This window comes from Apus apus, chromosome 5 (assembly GCF_020740795.1).
Source record: "Apus apus isolate bApuApu2 chromosome 5, bApuApu2.pri.cur, whole genome shotgun sequence".
Classification (NCBI taxonomy): Eukaryota; Metazoa; Chordata; class Aves; order Apodiformes; family Apodidae; genus Apus; species Apus apus.
This window is the reverse complement of record NC_067286.1, coordinates 2,407,018-2,428,400: the sequence shown is the minus strand read 5'-3', so window position 1 is coordinate 2,428,400 and position 21,383 is coordinate 2,407,018. Positions and strand designations below refer to the sequence as shown.

Below are 21,383 nucleotides of genomic sequence, written 5' to 3'. Positions count from 1 at the left end.
ATTGTGCAGGTTTTAGAAAAGAAGCATTTAAAATATATCTTTGTAAGTTAAAGTTTTCCTTAAAACAAACAAATAAACAAACAAAAAAAAACCCCAACAGGCCCAAACTTTAGCAATAGTGTACTTTTAAAATTAAATCTTTAAAAATATTTTTATTAGAAATTACATAGTTTTTAAGTCCTAATGCTCAGTACCAGCCATAGTACAAGCAAAATGCTGTTTAGCTCTGGAAAATACAGTTCCCAGGGAATCAGTAGTCTCTTCCACTTATGAACAGCATTACTGCTAATTCATAATTTTTTATATATATATACACATATAATTGTGAAAACATGAAAGTTACTCTTTTGTACTTCTAGGGGTGGGGTGAAGTGAGTTTCATATTGTCATGCTCCATTAAGCCACCTATTTACAACCTTTACCTGAAAGCTTGGCAATAAGAGACTATGCAGGTAAAATCAGTTTAATCTGAAGTCATAAAGTTAGAATGGATTAAAACAATTTGAAATCAGAATTGGTAGCTGAAAGTCAAACCATAAGTCTGCCATTTAATGACAGGTTGCATCATCCAGAACCTGCACCATAAAAGGTTTTCCAGGATGAATCTGAAAGTTCTGATTTAAAAACAAACAAACAAACAAACAAACAAAAACAAAAAAACCAAAAAAACACCACTGTCCTCTCAAAGGGTTCCCAGAATAAGATTCCAGTAATCAGAGATAAATCTTACTTTAAGCCTACCCATTTCAGTATCCAAGTCATCCATTTGAGCCATCTGAAACATGAGGATTAAGGAAAATCCTTGTCAGGGGTGAATCTTATTAGAAATCTCAGATCCTCTTCCCTGTGTAAAAAAGACTACCTGTGATACTGCTAACAGCTGTTTTCTTTCTATCCTGACATCATCTTGGCCAAAGAATGGATGGTAGTAACCTAATGCAGATACAAGTCTCAGGCACCAACTCATCAGTGAGTTTTAAATGAGCTCAAATAGTCTGCCTTATATAAGGGAAACACATTTCACTGAATTAAATCAAAGCAAAGAGTGGTAGCACCAAAAAGGTTAAAAAAAAAATAATAAATCTGTATGCAGTTTTCCATAAAAATTACTTATTGGCACAGTTACTGTGACTGTATGAAGAACATGGCTTGCTGAGCTGCTGGTTCATCTTGCACCACTTTTAACATATCTTGTGCATTGTTTGAGGCTGGGGCTGTAACTGAAACTCCAATTACTCTACCAGAAATCACATTTTTGCATGTGGTCCCCCTGCTTCCTCCTGTGTATTCTTACCTCAAATACACAGAACTGGCTGGAATTTCAGTGACTGCAAGTTTCTTCCATTGCCTGCTCCAAAGCCAGGTGAGGGTGGAACAGAAAGGAGGAGACCTGGACCCAGAATCATTCCATGAGAATACACAGCCTGGCTTAGCCTAAAACAGTATCAGTCCCATGCACTTGCTGTGTGCATTGGTCAACAATGGCATTGGATTCAGCAGTAACAGAAGCTGACCTGACCTCTGAAGCAGGAATACACCTTCCACAGAGATACTGCTAGTGCAAAAACCTCTATTTCCACACATCTTGTTTTCGAGCTAGAATGCTTCCATCACAAGATGACAAACTGTTCTCCAGTGCACTTATTTACCTTGGCTTCAGGAACATCTATGAGGACCATGACTCAACAGTCATGTTAGTTCATCGTTCACATGAGCTTACAGCAGGCCCACTCTCAAGCTGATATCTCTTCCCTCTTTGTGTGCTTTATAGGTTAATTATTTATTTAAGATGTTCTGTTTCTTTGTTTGCTCAGAAGAATACTCTGCCTTTGCTTGTCCATGTTATTGATTCACCTCTACAGACATTATCTTTGGATAAGTCTTGGTGTGAAGCTGCAGATGCAGCATTTGGCCTGTCGATAAATACCCTCCTCCCCGGAATTAACAACAAAACACCCAGTTACCTCAAGCCTCAGGGCCTAGAGACCCTTCCTCCTCACCTCCCCATCCAAGCCTCGCTCTCACTTTTAGCTCCACACAAACATCCTCAGCCGCCACCAAACCCAAGAGGAAGGCACGTTTCTTCCCTTACTCCCCCACTCCCTCCCCACGCAGCCTTGTCGAGCTTTGGAAACTTCCCTCCTTCCAGACAGCGGCTGTGGAGAGCTGCCTCGCCGCCGGGCCAGCCCCACGGCCGCCAGCCCCTCACCCATCCTGCCCACGCTGAGCTGCTGCTCCTCATCGCCCTCACCCCACCCTCTTCCCAGAGCAGAAGCAATCCTCAGCTCACACGTTCCGCGGGACATTTTCATCCAGACATTCCTCCAGACACCCTGCCTGGGAAGAGGAAGGCTGGAGCAGCAGCCAGGCATCCCGCCAAGTGGCCGCTGGACAGTCCAGCCTCCCACGCCCCCCAGGTCCCTCACACCACGCCGAGGGATCCCTCACCCCTTCAGCTTTCCAGTTGATTCATCAAGTACTAGAGTCCATTGCCAAATAAATAAAAATATGCTACCTTGCTTCCTCAGGAAAAACACTTGGGCCTTCCCACGTTGGTATAACCTGGAACACCTGCCTTATGAGGAAAGGCTAAGAGACCTGGGGCTTTTCAGTCTGGAGAGAAGACTGAGGGGGGACCTAATTAATGTCTATCAATACATGAGGGCTGGGCATCATGAAGGGACAACCTCTTTTCACTTGTGCTCTGTGACAAGGAGCAATGGACTCAAACTCAAGCATAGGAGGTTCCACCTCAACATGGGGAAGATCTTCTTTACTGTGAGGGTTACAGAGCACTGGAACAGGCTCCCTAGAGAAGTTGTGAAGTTTCCTTCTCTGGAGACTTTCGAGACCTGTCTGGATGCCTTTCTGAGTGATCTGCCCTGTTTTTTTTGGTCCTGCTTTGGCAGGGAGATTGGACTCGATGATCTTCAGAGATCCCTTCCAACTCTAATATTCTGTGATTCTGTATGAGGATTCCCACTAGAGGAAGCACAAAGGCCTACAATCTCAAATGTCATTTGAAATTTTTTTCTCTTTTGACACATCAATTTTGAGCCCAAACAGATTGTCTTTAAAAAAATAAACAATAAAAAAAATAAAAAATCCACACATCACACACTCCAGAGACATAACTCTTAAAAAAAAAAAAAAAAGTAAAAAGTGGCCAGAGATGAAGAGAAACTATACCTTTCTGCTTCAGCTTTTGTGTGCTCACAAAGCTCCAAGAAAACAACTAGAAAAGCCAGAACACAAACCTCACTTTTTAAAATAAACAGGGTACCACAAGTAGTCTAGTGGGAGGTGTCCATGCCCTTTTAGGGGGGTTAGAACTAGATGATCTTTTAGGTCCCTTCCAACCCCAACCATTCTATGATTCTATGACTCAAAGAGCAAGAATATAGGGAAACATGTCTACAAGTACCTTTAAAATTACATAGTAATTGTAAGAATAGTTACCAGATGCTTTCTCAGGTTTGTCTCTCATAAATAATATGACAACTTGAAAAGTATTATGTTTATAGTTGTCCTCAAAAGCCACTGGGAGAATCCCAAAAGTATTTGTGCTTAATGACACTGTGACTAGTACTTCAGTAGTGTTTTCACAAAGAGCAACCTAAGCAACTGGATACTGTTTTTAAAGGAAAATTCTAAGTATCTTTTGATTCTAAGTGGATCTGGTGATAGCTTTCACACTTTGCCTTAACTAGTTGTTGATTCTTTAATTTTAAAAGATTCTGTAATAAATCAGACCAAAGCCACAGGAAGATTCACACGTGGAGTCACTGGCTAATAAGTAACCTTAAAAATATTTTTAATTATTTTTATAAGTCTATTAATTTTAAAGCAATACCCCAAAAGCATCTACTTAGATGTTATAAAACACATATGGCAGCCACGAGCCTGTGTGCTGTTATGATTTAAGAACATAGCTATGCATGTCTTAAGACTATTGCCAGTATCCCTTTCCCAACCAACTGGGACCAGAAACTAAATTAACTTCATAATGGAAAACAGAAGTTTGAGCTATGCTAGAAATATGCATGAGACATATCTACAGTGGGCCTCCATGGTACAGAAAACAGCCAAGTTCATTGTGGTTTAAAAAAATCCCATAACAACTTTCTTAAATGTTTGGTTGGTGCTTTAAAACCCATTAACTTAAACGCTTCCCATTAACTTGCAAATATGACTCCCCAGCTGCAACATCCTACAAAGTAAGTTTAGGATTTCAAGAAAATCTGCAGACTTACTTCTGGAGAATATTTATAATCCATTTCTATCTTCCAACACTATCCACGTGGTGAAATCTCACTGAAACTCAACGTGCAGAAACTGGTGTGCAGATCATGGAAATCCTTGAATTTATTTCATTTCATCATAATGTTTAAGTATTTTATATTTTCAGAACTGAACCCTGAAACATCTATCGAAAGCAAATGCTTACAAACATATTGTTAGAGGTGAAGCTTCTAATTAAATAATCAGTATTACCTGCACTTATTAGATAGCCAATAAGATATATGCTAATAAACTCAGCTCCTGCTTAATGAGGAAAATAAGGTCAGTAACACTAAATAGCTCTTTTGCCACGCAAATGAAAGCATGACTAAGGAAAAAACTCTGTTTCAGGATTAAACTTCAGATGAATCAGTCATTATTTTAAGAACAATTTACAGAGAGGTTTACACACCACCTCACATAAAAGCTGTATCTATGTCTACTTGACAGGTCAGTGCCACCACTACGTGTATGGTTAAACACACACACAAAACAGAAGGGAAGCTGGAGGCAGTGGTGCACAGAAATACATAGAACTAACAGCACTTGCAACCATGTCAGCTCTTTTGCTTCCCAGGTGTATGTTTTTCTCTACTTATCAGTCTTACAAACACTTCCCACCCCAAGCCACTTGGAGTCATTAAGCCCTTGTGTCAAGGTCTGGGACTGTGTCTACATGTACTACTCAGCATCTACACTTCTGAGCAATATTGCAAGATGTTTTGGAGGAGTGGGGACCTGAAGACATCCACTCCTAAGAATAGCATCTTCTGTACTGCAGCAAAGAAAGCATCCTCAGGAGATGAGGTATGATGCAGAGAGAAAATAAGCACCAGGCTGCTCAGCAGGAATAACATTTTCCAACTCAGTTAGACTACCTCATAGGCTTAAAAAGAAAAAAAAACAACTGGGGGTTACCTAATTTTAATTGCAGAGCATGATCCTTCTGACAATCATTTCCACCCTCCTGCTTCTCTATGGACTCTACCATTGTCCCCACTAAACAAGACATTTACAAGAAAATAGAATCATAGAAGGTTTGGGTTGGAAGATCATCTTGAAGATCATCTAGTTCCAACCCCCCTGCATGGGCAGGGACACCTCCCACCAGACCAGGTTCCTCCAAGCCCCATCCAACTTGGCCTTGAACACCTACAGGGTCTGGGACATCCACAGCTTCTCTGGGCAACCTGGGCCAGTGTCTCACTACCCTCACAGGAAAGAATTTCTTCATGATGTCTCATTTAAATCTACCCTCTCTCAGCTTAAAAACATTACCCCTCATCCTATCACTATACACCCTTGTAAAAAATGCAAATAAAACTCTTCCTCTTCCATCTGTCCACCTGCTGCCCAGAAAACAGGTAACACACTTCCGTGTCAGCAGCATACATCACAAAAATTGCATTTATTTATGATGAAAGACTTAAACCAAACAAGAAAGAATAATATTCAGATTTTCAATGTTCATAGGAAAAAAAACTACATCCTTAAAACTTGTTTTCTAAAAATTAAGCAAGAATGAGAATAGAACAAAAGAAGATTCAGTTGATTTACCTGTTTTCCTAAGTAATTAACAATTAGGAGTTTCAATTTCCTTGAAATTGCCTTGCAGTGCACCCTTCAAATACAACATGCTCTGTCACAACTCAGTAACTCAGCTTTGGGCACTGCTGCATTTTTAGATTGTTGACCTTATTTTCTTATTTGAGTAAGCAAATAAAAACAGAAGGAAAAAAAACAACAACAAGAACCACACTTGAAAGAGTATGTGAATTTCTGTCCTCTTACCTGTAAGGATGGCTGGATATTTGTAACTCGTTAAAAATGGGTGTATAATTATAAAGCTTAGGTGTGTCATGTAAGGGGTTAAGTGCTCCTCATGAGCTAGTTAAGAGGATGGAAGCACAGAAAGAGTCTCAATTCTCTGCTGTTTCCCTGAGAAAAGCTCAGGAAATGAAACTGAGGAATGCTGAGCTGTGTGGTGATCACAGGGAGGGAGGCTCAGAGCTGCCCCAGAGCTACACAAGCCTTGATAATTAAAAAATTAATAAATTAATCTTTATTTCCCAGCCCTATGCTGCTGAACAGAAATGTCTGAAGAGAGAGTTTTAACTGCTTAATATTAGACTAGATATTAAACCATCACCACCAAAGAACTCCAGCAGCACTGCAAGTCCCTTTTCCAGCCAAAGGAGCTCCTTATCTCAAGGCTCACTGTTCCACTTTTTAGCCAGGCTTCCTGTGAGCATTATTTGATCAGCAGCAAACAGCCTTCACCTAGAATCATAGCAGTAGTCACCAGTAAACAGAAAAATGTGAAGGATTAAACTTCTATTCAAATTTTCCCTTGTACCTCTCCTCTGATTTTATCTGAGCCCTCCCTCCTGCAGCACTGATCATTGCATTTAGCTACAATTTGCCCTTCTGTTTTCTGGGGCAAGCACTTAGCAAAAATCACTCTTCTTTCTATTACTTTTTCATCTTCTTCTGGTCCTTAAAAATAAATAAATCAATCCTGGCATTGTTTTTTTTCCCATAGTCTTTTGTTCCCTGCAAGTAACTCTACTTGGGTGATAAAATCTTAGCAAGATAGATTTGTGACTTCTGTGAAAGTGCCTTGGACAATTCATATATATATATATGTATGTATATATACATATATATATGCATTTCCTCTCCACTCAGAGTCTTCAAAGTCTTATATGAGACCAAACCAAAGCTTAGGTTTTATCCTGGCAAATGAAAAGTATAATCTCTAGGGATTTACAGTCAGGAATATAACTGTTTCTTTTCTTTTTTAAAGTGTTGACTAAAAAATGTTAATATAAAAACAAATTAGTTTTCTAACTGAACTGAGAAACAAAACATTTAGAATGCAAATAGTAAATGCAAGTCAACAAGTTTCTTTTATTGACTTTTTCTTTAGAAATATTTTATCACAGAGTTTAATTCTGATTGCAAGTAAATACTGCCACGATAATTCCCATCCTTCCTCCTGATTTCAATGTGTTACATTTGAAAACCAAAGGATTGTCTTACATCTCTAAATGGATGGGCTGAGTTAAATGTTGGAAGCCCACAAACACAATAAAAAAGTAGAAAGGTACCTGAAGAGGACAAGCTGAGGAGGAAATGTTAATACCATGGTCATTTATGTAGTTAGGTGATATTAACCTTTCCCCACTGCAGCTTTGCTGTCTACATTCAGTCAGGTACATTGCACTCATGTTACAATAGCAGCATGGACAGGATTAATTGGTTTTAAGTGCCTTATAATTGCCACCAGCTTATTTTCACAAAGTAGAGAGTGTTTGCTGGGTCCTGCTCTTCAATAATTGCTGTTATCAGCCAGCTGATTCAGGCTGCAGTTCTCTCCAGTACCAACTGATGGGACTCCACTCCTTTCCTTTAATCATTGATCATTTTTGCAAGTGAGTCTGCTTACAGGACAGCCTTAAAAACTAACAAATAACCTTTTTTTTTTTTTTTTAATAAAAAAGCACTTTTAGTCCAAAGCACAGCTACACAAAGCTTTGTGCCAGTACAACTGTGAGGCAGAAACAGGGAGCAGAAAAAAAACCAACCTGGAAGTGACAAAGAAAACACAATTGTACAAAGTTTACACCCAAAAAGGATGGGATTATGCAGACAACACTGTACAAGTCAGAGATACTACTATAAACTTCCTAGTTCACTTAGCCACTGACAAAGTGATGTCTGTCTTTCACAGACCCACGTAAAAGCATCTGGAAGCACATCTGCACTCATTTTTCCTTAATTCCAAACTTTACAGCAATGTTGGGTTATTCTTGTGCTTAGGTACTTTCCAACTGACAACTTCCAAAGGGCAGATGTGCTAAAAGAGCAAAACCCCTTCCTACCCCTCCCCTCCTGCAGACACTTTGGCCCTGACAAACTCACAGCACAGATAATTTCTCGGTGTCTCTTCCTCCTTTCCACTGCCACCATTTCTTCAAGTCCAGTCTGTTACCAATGTTGTTGGTACCTGACTGGGTTGGTTTTGCCAATCCACTTTTGTTTTGACCATGTGTAGCTTTCAAAGCCTGCATGAATGTTTCCAGCACACGCTGAACCACCAATACCCTCCATCTTTCATTATAATGTTGGTTGCAATGACTTCTTCTCGACACTTCACTTCAGTTTGCCATCTCCTGCAGTGCATTGTTGCACACAACCAAGTCCAACTGAGTAGCAGTGCTTTTCTTAACTCATATGAGCTAACATTTTAACTATTTAGCCAAAAGGTAATGTTAGAGCTTCTGAAGGTTTCTTGTTAACCTTTACTCCACAAACTGTAATTTTTCAAATGTAAGGGATTTTTAGATAAATGAGACAAGGATACATTGTATTTAATTTCCTTAAACTACTACTATGTTGTATGCTGAATTAATTCATTATTTCCAGGAGAGCAGCCAAAATACATAACTATTCTAAATGCCTCTTTGGGTAACATTATACCAGTGCTTGATACGTGTATATCATATCTATAAGCATGAAGCAAAGACTCCATAGCTTCCTGCAATTTTTGTATAACTATATTTGAATTTCTGACTACAAATAAGCCCCAAAACAATGCACTGAAATCCTTTATGCTTGTAAGTCATCCACAGAATTATCTTGACTTCTGTAGCCACTTTTTATGCTTGTGAATTGTAGCCTGAATTCAAATAAAGTTGCTGGGCAACCTTCACTCAGTTCCAAATACAAACATGTTTTATAAAGAAAATAGCCAAGCTCCATCATCAGTTGGATTTCCATACATTTTGTGAGGAGCAGAAATGGGGGGAAGGAAAGGGTGTGAGGCCCCTGATGGAATAACTTCTCTCTACAAGCTCTGTGACTACATCAAAAGCCACTTGAAATACTGGTCAGGTCTGGGGCTTCCTACTTCGGGATGATAGAGCCCAAGATGAAACATTGGAGAGAAAATTATCCTCATGTGAACAAATGACACTTTAAAACTCTTACCCCACTAGTCTGGGTTAACAGTTCACAAAGTAAGGTGAGATCCCAGAGTTTCCCTTTGGTACCAATCTGATAATAAAATTAGCAGAGCTTTCTAGCAAGGAACAAGTTCCACTTACATGGTTCTCACAACAGAATGAAATCAGCATATGGTATGGAACATAATAACTGATGGCTTTTTTAATAAATACAAAATAACACATTGTTTTTTTATGCTGCTTATCCTATGATCAGTCACTGCCATCAAATAGCATTTTATCAAATCATTTTCTCACCATTAGGCACTGGTGGATCTCTTAGCAGGGTAGAAAAAGCTTGGAAAAAGGCTTGGGGTTTTTTTTCCCAAAAAAAAAAATGGAAGCCAAAAGCAGGGGCATAATTTAAGAACAGAGTATGGATTATCTAACAGCTACAGCTATTTAGGTACCATTTTCCTGATCACCTCCAGCATTGTCATTACTGTAAGTAGATGCTCTACCATCTTCCTTAAATTAATATGAATTTGATCTCAAATAACTAGGGAGCATTTCAAAGAGTTTTCAGCCTCTGTTGTCAAGCCTTTTATCTGAATCACTAAAAATAAGAGAAAAAACCCCAAATGTGTCATTTAGTACAGGAGAATACAGAAGAAAAAGATGGCTTACCAGCACTTGCAGAATATGCATAGATCTAGGACTTGCCTTGCTTTATGTCAGCCATTCAAAGTAAATGGTTTTAAAAAGTGTTAGGTTCTGCTAAACAAAGTGACATAGATGAGATATGGCACTTTATTTAATTCTGAGAGATGCCCAGAATGATTTTAAGAGAAATTGGATTCTGATATAAATAACATTTACACAGGTGGATCAGAGAATCCTGACTGAGCAGAATTTCAGGAAAAAATGGATGGACAATAAAAATAAGTTAAAAGCTATGCTACTATAATTTAAGATATTTATAAGAAGAGAAAAATATCAAGTATATTTGATGATAGGATTGTAAGGTATTAAGATGTATCACAGAATCACAGAATGTTAAGGTTTGGAAGGGACCTCTGGAGATCATAGGGTCCAATCCTTCTATCAGAGCAGGACCACCACAGAATCTAGGGCAGGTCGTTCAGAAACACGTCCAGATGGGTCTTGAAAGTCTCCAGAGAAGGAGACTCCACAGCCTCTCTGGGCAGCCTGTCCCAGGGCTCTGTCACCTGCACAGTATAGAAGTTCTTCCTCATGTTGAGGTGGAACTTCCTGTGCTCGAGTTTGCATCCATTGCCCCTTGTTCTATCACAACTTTCTGACACCCACCCTTCAGATACTTGTATACAGTAATAAGATCCCCTCATTGTCTTCTCTAGACTAAACAGCCCCAGGACTCCCAGCCTTTCCTCATCAGACAGGGGTTCCAGTCCCTTAATCATTCTCGTAGCCTCTGTCAGACTCTCTCCAGTAGTTCCCTGTCCTTCTTGAACTGGGGAGCCCAGAACTGGACACAATACTCCAGGTGGGCTCTCACTAGAACAGAGTAGAGGGAGAAGAGAACCTCTCTCGACCTGCTGGACACACTCTTCTTACTGCAGCCAGGATACCATTGGCCTTCTTGGCCACAAGGGCACGTTGCAGCTCCAGGAATAACTTGTTGTCCATCAGGACTCATAGGTCCTTCTCCACAGAGCTCCTCTCTAGCAGGTCAGCTCCTAACCTGTGCTGGTGCATATTACTGCACCTTCCCAGGTGCAGGACTCTACACTTATTAGTACAGGGAAGAAATGTTACTATAAAAATACTCATTCTCTGTGAAACTTGAAATGCTCCAAATTTCCAGAAGGTGAAAGCTTACGATTTTTGCCCACTAGTGATCCCTGGGATATAGCAAATTGGTTAAAACTCAAATAACTTGACCCCAACCTTTCATGGGTTGAAAAAAAAGTTAGATGTGTAGTTTCCACAAGATCAACTAGGAATCCAAAATTTCTAGATACACACTGAGTAACAGCTCTGCTCAAATTCTACCACAGGCTGAAGTCTTCTGTCTTAAGCCAATAAGTGGGCTTCTGTTCCTCAGGAGACTGTGCCACTTTATAAATAACCCCGTTTATACCTTCATCTTCTTCATACTTATAATTTGCAATAATAGACATTTTTGGCATCTATACATGCTCTCAGGCTTTAAAAGTTCCTTCTTAATGTTAGATGGACTGTGATTTGGAAAAGAAAATGTGAACGCATCACCCTGCATTACTGGAAGTAAAAGGAAGATGCAATAATGGTAGCTCCATTCTTTCTGAGACCCACCTTGGACTTTGCAATTTTTTTCATCCTCTATGGTTCCATAGACTTTTTTTTCTTTTTTTTGAGGAAAAAAAAAAGCAGACAGAATCAAAAGAAGGACAAAATCTACACTCACCTGTCAGATCTCTCACATCAGCAACCCCAGATACACTTGAAACGTTGAGTTTCCTAACATGTAAGTTTAGTTTTATATTGCTGAGCAATTTATTTTTAGCCTGTTTCAATGCTTTAGAGAATTTTGTTGCTCCTTTTTCAGCTGATTACAGTTATCCTGATTAGAGTTATCCCTAAGTGGCTCTCAGCAAGCATGAAAATCAGAGTGAAAGGGATGAAGTGCGTGTCGGCTGAGGAGCCGAGACAGTGAAATATTATGAATTAAAAATTACTTACTCAGAGATAAAGATGCAGACAGGCTTACATCCTTTACAAGCTCTAGACCTAGGCTTGTATTTTCTTTCTTTTGAATATTTTTTTTTATATTTCTGCTTTATGCTGTTCTCAAAAACTGGGTAAAATACAAAATTATTATCACAGAATATGTTATTTTGCTCTCCCTTGAAACAAAAGTCAAATCATTAGCAAATTCAAATCACTAATCTGAGAGAGAGAAGCTGACCAGTGAAACAAGTTGATAGACTCAGTCTTCCAAAGCATTTCTTACAAATACTGCTATTTTAGTAAGAACCTGCATTGCATCTTGGTCAGAAGACCAAGACTGAAAGAAGGCAAGATCTTTTCAAAGCACCCTTGGTCAGAGGCAACACACATTGCCAGGGTTCATGGGAAGCATGTGACTCCACCCTACAGGCATCTTGCAGACAGAAACAGCTTTCGAGTCACCTCTGCTTCCAAATTAGCATTGTTATGGAGTGATGATTCATTTAGGAGTCTTTTCCCAAACTGCTGTTTATCATCACTGAGAACACAAACGCTCTGCTCAGCAAAGCTGAAGTGCAGAAACTTGCTGAGGTTCATTCTTTAAATTTCCATTACTTGAGACAAAAAGAGGAGTTGATTTACATCTCCAGCTACAGAGAGTTGTCAAAATTAGTTGAAAGTTACTGCACTGAGCTCCTGTGTCAGTTGGGTTTTGTGGACTGGCTTGCCAGCACCTCAGATGTTATTCTTTGCATTGACTTTTTTGTTCTAGTATAAAGTATTTTTCCCACCATTTGATGGAAGTTTATGCAAAAATATGATATGTAGCATATTCCTCATATTTCTAAGCCATGAACACAGTATCTTTGCAGATGATCACTATGCTGAACTTTGTCATCTATTCGTATTTTTTTTCTTCATTACACATTTGTACATGGGAAAGATATTTTGTGGCAGAAAATCACTTGTGAGAAGATGAAACTTCTCAGAATCATGTCAGCCACGTGGCTTATTCTGCAAAATACAGAAGCAAGGCAGAAAAGAGCATTTCAGAGGTCAGAGCTTCAGACAGTATCCTTCAAGGCAGGGGGACTTATTGAATAGCCTTTGACCTGTCAGTTTGAGCAGTGGGTAGCAGGGTTTTAGAGCTGGACAATGTTCCTCCACAGGCACAGATAAACTTGTATAAACACATCTGTGTGATGGGATGTCCCACATTTAGGAAACTGTCTGGGATTACAGAGATATCACATTAATCTCTTGAGCTTTCTATCCATTTTCAGATGTCTGAATTTGTATCCAGGTCATGCCACTTTTTACAGTAATAAGCCCACTTACATGTGAGGCAATCTTTTAATTTATTTTTTTCAAATTTGGTTTATATTCTCTGTGCCATATTAAGTCCAGCCATGACCTGCTCTGTTGTGTCAGAATATTTTCTCAAAGCCACCAGCTCTTCTCTGAGCTAAGAAAAACAACTGACATGAGCCTGTTTGTGATTAACTTCCCTAACAAAAATGTGTCTTTTTCTTCTTACAGATACAAATAATTTTTATACTGCCTCCATTTAGTCCTTCCAGCTGCAGGAATTTTTTGTCCTTAACTGCTGCTGTTCATGCCAAACAGTTAAAATTGCATGATCATTTTGTCAGAGATACATGGTACAGATACACCTTATCTTCAAGGTGAAACCACGTGGAAGAAGCATTTATCAAAAATTTTATAAAAAACCTCGAGGTGCTCATCCTGTCAGATAGCATCTCTCATTTGCAGGCTCTTCTGTCTTGTTGAAACCCTCTTCCTTCCAGTGGTTTTCAAAGTTATTTAGTTTATAGATCTTTTCAGAGTTTTAATAATCTCTAAGATGTTTCCGTCTATTCCTAGAGTTCTCTTTCTAGTTAAAAAAACACCCAGAACTGATCCTACCAAAATAGGAAGAAGTTTGTTAATTTGGACCATTTATAAAAGGTAATTAAGGAAAGAGGCTGGATGGAAAGATTTATTGCTTCCTGTGTTTTTCTTCCAGTGCTGACCTTCACATGCATAATGGCAGGTGCTTAGGGAGTGCTTTTACTGCTGATTGTGCTCCAACCATATATTATGTCCAAACAGCAAATTTGGTAAACTGAGATTCCTGTTTCTCTTCTAGGAAGAAGGAATCACAGAACAGTTTGGGTTTGAAGGAACTTTATAGACAGGGACACCTTCAGCTAGATCAGGTTGCTACAAGAGGACCAGAAACACAACACCCAAAGTCCAGTCTCACATGAGCTCAAGAACGAAGACGAAGATGCAAACTGAGCAAAGTCTCATCAGAGACTTTAATCACATCTTAAACTGTCAATGTAAATGCAATCCCTAAATGTCACCTTCAGGTGACCAATAACTTACAGGAAGGAGAAGAGTGACAGCTTTATCCAAGTGCTCCAAGGCCAGGGTAGCTAGCTGAGGGACAGGTCTGTTCCACAAAGAGTCTGCCAAGGGAGACCTTGGATGCACATGCAAGCTGTGATCTGCTTGGATGTCTGGCTGAGATGGGTGCACATTTTTTTTTCCTTTTCTAATCAGAAAAGAAATCCCTATATGTGAACATGTGCTCCATCATGTCTTGTGGGCTTGAGGATTTGGAGATGGGGACTTCCAGGTTCAGCACCTTACATTTCTGCTCCCCACTGGGACGCAACGGGGTGTGCTCACACACAGACCCAGTTTCTGTGGGATGCTTAAGTGTTCATCTGCCTCATGGAGTACACCCAGTAATGACCTGCTTTGTGATACACCTGCCACATCACTACCCTGAGAAGAACAGAATGCCCAAATTTAATTTTCTAGGACACAGTCCAGGCTGCACCTTGTGCTCTGGCTCCTGTTTCACTGCTAGTGGATCCCTGGACCAACTCCTACTTATGCCACCTCTTATTCTTCCAAAAAGCACCCAGATATATTTCAGTGGACAAAAAATGTTGGTGACTGTTACAAAAGGCAGCATGGGAAAAGCAATTTTGATGTGGCAGGCAAGGGGAAGAAAACTTTCAGATAAAGCATGTGCCAAGCCACTTGCCCACCGAGGCCAGAAGAGCTGCTGGCTCCTAGTGCAGATGTGGCTCCTCAATTCACAGCAAGGCAAATTCCTTTTATGCAAGAAGGCAAACCAGTTTTCTAGCAGCCTGGCTGACTAGATTGCCTGGGAAGGTGTTGTGCTAATTATAAAAAAGGATGGTGGAAATGAAAAACAAAGCAGTTTTTTATTCAATGCACAAGGTATTAAAAACTAAGAATGCAGAATAAAGAAAATTCTGTACTTCAGAAATAGTCTGTGTAGCAAAGTATTCATTTTATAAACACAACTTTGACTTGTTTGGTAACTTCTGAACTACAGAGGTGAAGTTGGGTAAGGAATGCTACAATTTCTGCTTATAACAGCAGTAGATGATTACCTAGGTAAAAAGAAACAGGCAAGGGAACTATACTATACTGGATAATCTGTCACTATATTTTCAAATTGCTGGAAATTCAGGAGTAAGCTACACTGAAGGTCTAAGTACCTCCCAGTTTGGATGTCAGGCAATGTCTGCTCAGAGCTCCAGTGACACTAGAGGTCAGCATGGGTGCATCTACATTAGCATTTTAGTCTGGGCCAGAAATGTGCTTTTTTAAGTGCTGAGCAGACCTTCGAGTTTGCAAATTGGATTATTTAAGGGAAAAACCATAGAAGAGAATCGAAGAATGGTTCAGGTTGGAAGGGACCTTAAAGATCATCAGGTTCCAACCTCCATGCTATGAGCAGGGACACTTCCCATGAGACCAGGCTGCACAAGCCTCATCCAACCTGCCCTTGAACACCTCCAGGGACAGAGCCACAAACCACCCTGGACAACCTATTCCAGCACCTTACTACCCTCATGGTGAAGAATTTCTTCCTGGTGTCCAACCTAAATCTCCCCTCTTTCAGTTTAAAACCATTACCCCTTGTCCTACCACTACCCTCTCTAGTGAAAAGCCCTTCCCCAGCTTTCCTGGAGCCCCTTCAGGAATTGGAAAGTGCTCCAAGGTCTCCCTGGAGCCTTCTCTTCTCCAGGCTGAACAGCCCCAACTCCCTCAGCCTGTCTTCACAGCAGAGCTGCTCCAGGACTTTGATCATCTTTGTGGCCCTTCTCTGGACCCTCTCCAACAGCTCCATGCTTTTCCTGTGCTGAGGGCTCCAGAGCTCTATGCAGTACTCCAGGTGTGGAGCTCTTGAACAACTGCTAAAGGTCATTCAAGCCACATGCCCACAGTAGACCTAATATGAAATTAACTTCCAGGACTCATCTGGCAACTACAACTACTACTAAGGTGTACTCCAAGGCCACAGGAAAGAAAAATGCATGAAGGATGTCACTGAATGAAATATCACCCCAAAGAGGCTATTAAAAATGAGCATGGAACTCAAGGAAAGGTGCACTGAGGAAGCCAAGATCTGAAAGACAGGGAGAATTCCTGAGAAACATGCAGAGTTTGCCTTCATTTCAGTATCATTTGTAAAATCTGAGAGTTCTCCAGACACAGCAGCAGGGAGGAAGGAATAATAAACTGTAAAGACAAAACACAATTAAAGATAACTCCTAGCTTGAAAACAAAATGAATACTTCACCTCAGTGATGAGCAATCAGATAATCTCTATCTCTGCATTCTGAAGGACATGGAGTATCAAATCACAAGCCAAGCAGAACACATTTTGTAGTAAATTATCTTTCAAGTTGGACTAATATTCTATGATGGAAGAAAAGCAAATGGAAATATCTAAACTTCAGTAGGAGAAAGAAAACTCCATCTTCCATTGGTGGGGCAGCTGATTTCATGGACAACAGATTCCTCTGTACTTCATTTCCAATTGGAAGGTAGTAGATGGGAATTCTTACTATTTTAAGAAAGATAATGGACAAAAAAAACCCATGGCATATTTTCACACATTTAGGAACATAAAGAAATTACAGATTGGAATTGGCCCGTTAGTGAATAGCACAGGGAAACTGTCAAAGTAGAAAGAAGAAATCTGTACCAATTCTGTTTTTCTGTGTTTGTATAGGGAAAAAGCAAGATGCTGTATCAACCTCCTCTGAAAGAATCTGCTCACTCCAAGAACAATTCTGGACAATGTTAGGAGCTGGCAACTAGGGTGACACCTTTTAAAACATGATGGTATGAAGGTTCTGTGTCTGAGAATGCTTCAAAAGAAAGCAAAATAACTTGGCAGACTCGTGCTCATTCTTTGTTAGATCTTGAAATGTCAAGGAAACTTCTTGAGACTGAAAGGCAGCAGGTCTTGTGCCAGTGCTATTAAAAGGGCAAACGAGACAAGCTGGATAATTAAAAGCCTGTAAACCTGGCATCAATCCTAGCAAAGTAATGGAATAATTCCTACAGGTCTCAATTAATGAAGGATTAGAGAAGAGATATAGAATTAATGTCAGTCAACATGGATTTTTTTTTGGAAAACAGAACTTGCCAAGCTAGCATGGTATCTTTGAGGAGAGCACAGGAACCAGGTGCTGTTCTGTGCTGCCTGCTTCCACTGAAGAGCCTGGAGGGTAATGAAGTTCCCTGAAAATGGAACTTGTCTCAGAAGTGAGATTATAAATCAGCATGGCATAAAACACCTGCCTGCCAGTTTTACTGGGCATGGAGTGTTTAATTGGTGTTTTTTTTTTTCCAAGAACTACTTCTAATTCTTTCATTCATGACATGCAAATGACAAGCTACTATTAAACACAATTATTCCAACTTAATAGCAAAGAGAAACTGTTTGAAGAAACATCCCCAGGTCTCATTTATAGGAAAGAATTTTTACTGTGGTGCTGGTCTGAAAAAGGCTGAGTTTGAGATTCATTTCCTACGCATTTAGATGATCTACTTTCTAAATCATTATCATAAGAAGTTCTGCTGCTTTGCAAAGTCCACGATGCAAATTCTTGCAACTCGCACAAGTCTGTGATGTTTCTCAGCTGATGTTCTTTCAGCAATCCCAGCAGACCTAATTTAATTCCTAATCATTCCACCATGCTTAACATATTTTTCTAAATTACTTTTGCTTTTGTACTCCGAGGAAGTGCTGGCAGACTTTTTGCTTATAAAGCTCTCCTCTTGCATTTCCATTGTTTGCTGTGCAAAGGGGATGAAGCTCAGTGCACAGAGAGGCTCAGTGATCAGCTGCTTTCAGTCCAGACCATATTTCAATAATAATATGGCCCATACTGTGGATTTCACATATTTCATACCCATAGCTCCAACCTCTCATATTGCACAGAGATGCACCATAGCCCATTTGTGCCTTCTGGGTGGCAGGACATTTTCCAAGACAGACCAGCAAAATATTTGAGCACACAAGTTCAAAGGTATAGAAAAATACGCCCGTTTTGCACTTGCTTAATTACACCTTCATCTTTTTTTGAAGTAGAAGAGTGGCATATTTGAAGTTTTTAACTATGCTGATAATTCACACCATACTACAAGCAAACAGGAAAACAATCAGAGAGAAAATAGTCTGTAATAGATATAAATTAGAGTAAAAGCCTTGGTGTTTTGGCAGACACATGGCATATAACTTTTCATCATTTCACATCAGAAAATATGTCAGATGTTTCTTTTATACTCTTTTTTTTACACTTCCATCTTTGGCAATACTTTTGCTGTTCTTGTGACAATTTTCTTCTTAATTTTAATTTTCCTTTGAACGATCAAAGGAGTTTTTGCTTGAAAAAAGCTTGTCATATATTGAAGCAACCATGTCACATACTGAATTTACTTCCTACAGTATTTCTTGAAAAGCTCTGTAAGGATTTGTGACAAACAGGTTTGGTTACCTTCTCTTCAAAGCCCCTGTATATATCTAAAAAAGTTGCAAAACTCCTTTCATATTTTAGAACTTCCCTTAATGCCCCTCTCCAGAATTTTCACCAGATTTGGAGGCAAATGTACAGTTCAGGTTCAATGCAGAGTTGCCATGAGAGACTCAAGAAAGGCGTTAGTGACGACTTGTTACCCTCTTTCTACATCTAGTGTTTGAGAACTACTGTGCTGCTAGATTTGCCAATTCCAACCTCAGTCACCCTCACGTTTCATATTCTTCCATCTTCAATTTTGGATTTATTCTTAAGCCCTTTGAAGAGCTACACAAATATTTTCTCTTTATTCTCAGAGCCTAAATCCATCCTCTCCAAATATTAGATCTGGTTTTGCTCCTCTTTTTCTCTCTCTCTCTCAGAAGGGAAACAGAGAAGGAAGTGCAACCTTCTCCCTCAGTGTTTACTTCTTTAGAGCAGTGTCCCTGATGCCTCATTCTTTTGAAGTTTCCAAAGCACCTAAACTAACTTTTGGCTTTCTCTGCTGGTCGTCCCTTAGACTCTGTTTCATTTTAACACAGCTTCCATTGTAACTGATGAAACTAAAATAATTAACAAATCTTATAAATATTTCCAAATCATTATTATGCTGGAACTCTCATCTAGTCCAGTGGATTCTATTCCACACTATCATGTTTATACAGTGGACATATATATATATATATATATCTTAAAAGTATACCTGTGCAGTTTGTCATGACCTACATAAAAGAAAAATGTTCAGGAATATATGATATGATGTATAAATGTTGTCTGTGCAATGCCAAAAGCTCTTCATCAATAGAACAGAGATCCAAAATGCATCCATGGTTAATTTAAAACTGCATACACTCCTGAAGAACATTAATTATATTCTCAGAGCTCATTTATAATGAGCTTTTAATTAGAGAGGATGTCCTCCTATCTTAATTCTTTAAAAGCAGAGAAATAATGGGATGGTAGGTAATTCTTAAAATAACATCCTTCAACATACATTTCTTTTTCATTTATCATACCAGAGCTGTAAAGACTCCTTGCTCGGAGTCCCTTGTGTTTTACTTACTTAGGGCAGCATAACCACTTGACAGAGGAGGATTATATTTCCTCTGTCATCAGTAAGGATGTATATGGGACATCCCAACACTGGAGGCCTGCTCTAAAGTTTAGTGAGAGGTCAACAGAGAGAACTTTATTGCCATGAACAAGAGCTAAATACATTGTATGATGACCTCAGATTGGGCGATAACTGACCAGTTTTTCTTCTATTATGAAGTGATGTAATTAGCCATTCTCCTGCACCTTAAGAAACTAAAACTCAAAGAATCACAGAATGGTTCAGGTTGGAAGGGACCTTAGAGATCACCAGGATCCAACCTCCCTGCCATGAGCAGGGACACCTCCCACCAGACCAGGCTGCACAAAGTCTCATCCAACCTGGCCTTTAACACCTCCAGGGAGGAGGCTTCCACAACCTCCTTGGACAACGTATTCCGGTGCATTCCTACCATCATGGTTAAGGATTTCTTTCTAATATCTAACCTAAATCTACTGTCTTTCAGTTAAAAACCATTACCTCTTGTCCTATCACTGCCCTCTCTGGCGAAAAGTCAACCCCCCAGCTTTCCTGTAGGGTCTCTTTAGGTATTGGAAGGCCACTATAAGGTCTCCCTGAAACTTTCTCTTCTCCAGCCCCAGCTCTCTCAGCCTGTCTTAGTATCAAAGGTTCTCCAGCCCTTTGATCATCTTGATGGCTCTTCTCTGGACCTTACAACATCTCTGCATACAGCTCCATGTAAATGGTTTCACAGTACTTCAGCACAGTCCACCATGAGAAAGACCAAGTGCTTGGACACCATCCAGTAAAATCTGATCAATAAACCCATCTTTCCTTTTTAATTCAGCCGCTCAGCTTCATTTAGCTCTCCAGTCTCTAGCACTGCACAAAGGCCCTGCTGTTTCACACACTGCCATCAAGGCTGCCTCACTCCTTGGACAGACACGTGGCATTTGTCATCATTAGGATTCAACAAGGAACATGATCTGATTACCTGGTTTGCTTTCATTTGGTTTCAACTGAACTTCTTCAACACATTCTGCAGGAAACCAGCCAATATGTCCCCGGGTGCTGCCTTCCCAGAATCCACCTTCACCGATGCTTAACACTAAATACAGAGAGACACAGGAAGCATTAGACTTTTTTCTCATCTCATGAAAGAAAAAAAAAAAGATTAGTTACACAACAGGCTCAGTAATAACTGAATATCATATTAGTAAAAGCAAATGTTGTACAGTAACTTAAATGCCCCCCAAATGGGCACAGAATAACTTTCAAATGTGACCCTCCCTGATCAGTCTTCGGAACCTCTTCCCAAATCTAATTTTGTCACAAGATTCCTTGGTCCTCATAATTGTATTGTTTTTCCTTTTCAGTTTTCATTCCTGTTTTTATCAAGCACAGATGCAGCGTCATACTAAGACCAAAAGAAAATGTGTCTTTCCTGTTCAAATTAAGCTGAAGTGCTGAACCCATAGTAAAACTGAACCCACACTGAACTTGAGTTTTAATAACACATTTTTGGTATCTCATGTTTTCTACTTCCTAAGG

General features: G+C 39.7%; 1 protein-coding gene across 4 annotated transcripts in view; it reads right to left on the bottom strand.

The window, feature by feature from the left end:
- Positions 1-21,383, bottom strand: part of SHANK2 (SH3 and multiple ankyrin repeat domains 2) — a 300,961-nt gene that overhangs the window by 178,840 nt on the left and 100,738 nt on the right. For all 4 annotated transcript variants that reach the window (XM_051622537.1, XM_051622538.1, XM_051622536.1 and 1 more), the window contains one exon: positions 20,827-20,940. In XM_051622537.1, the coding sequence (XP_051478497.1) occupies positions 20,827-20,940 (114 nt within the window). The remainder of the gene's footprint in view (positions 1-20,826; positions 20,941-21,383) is intronic.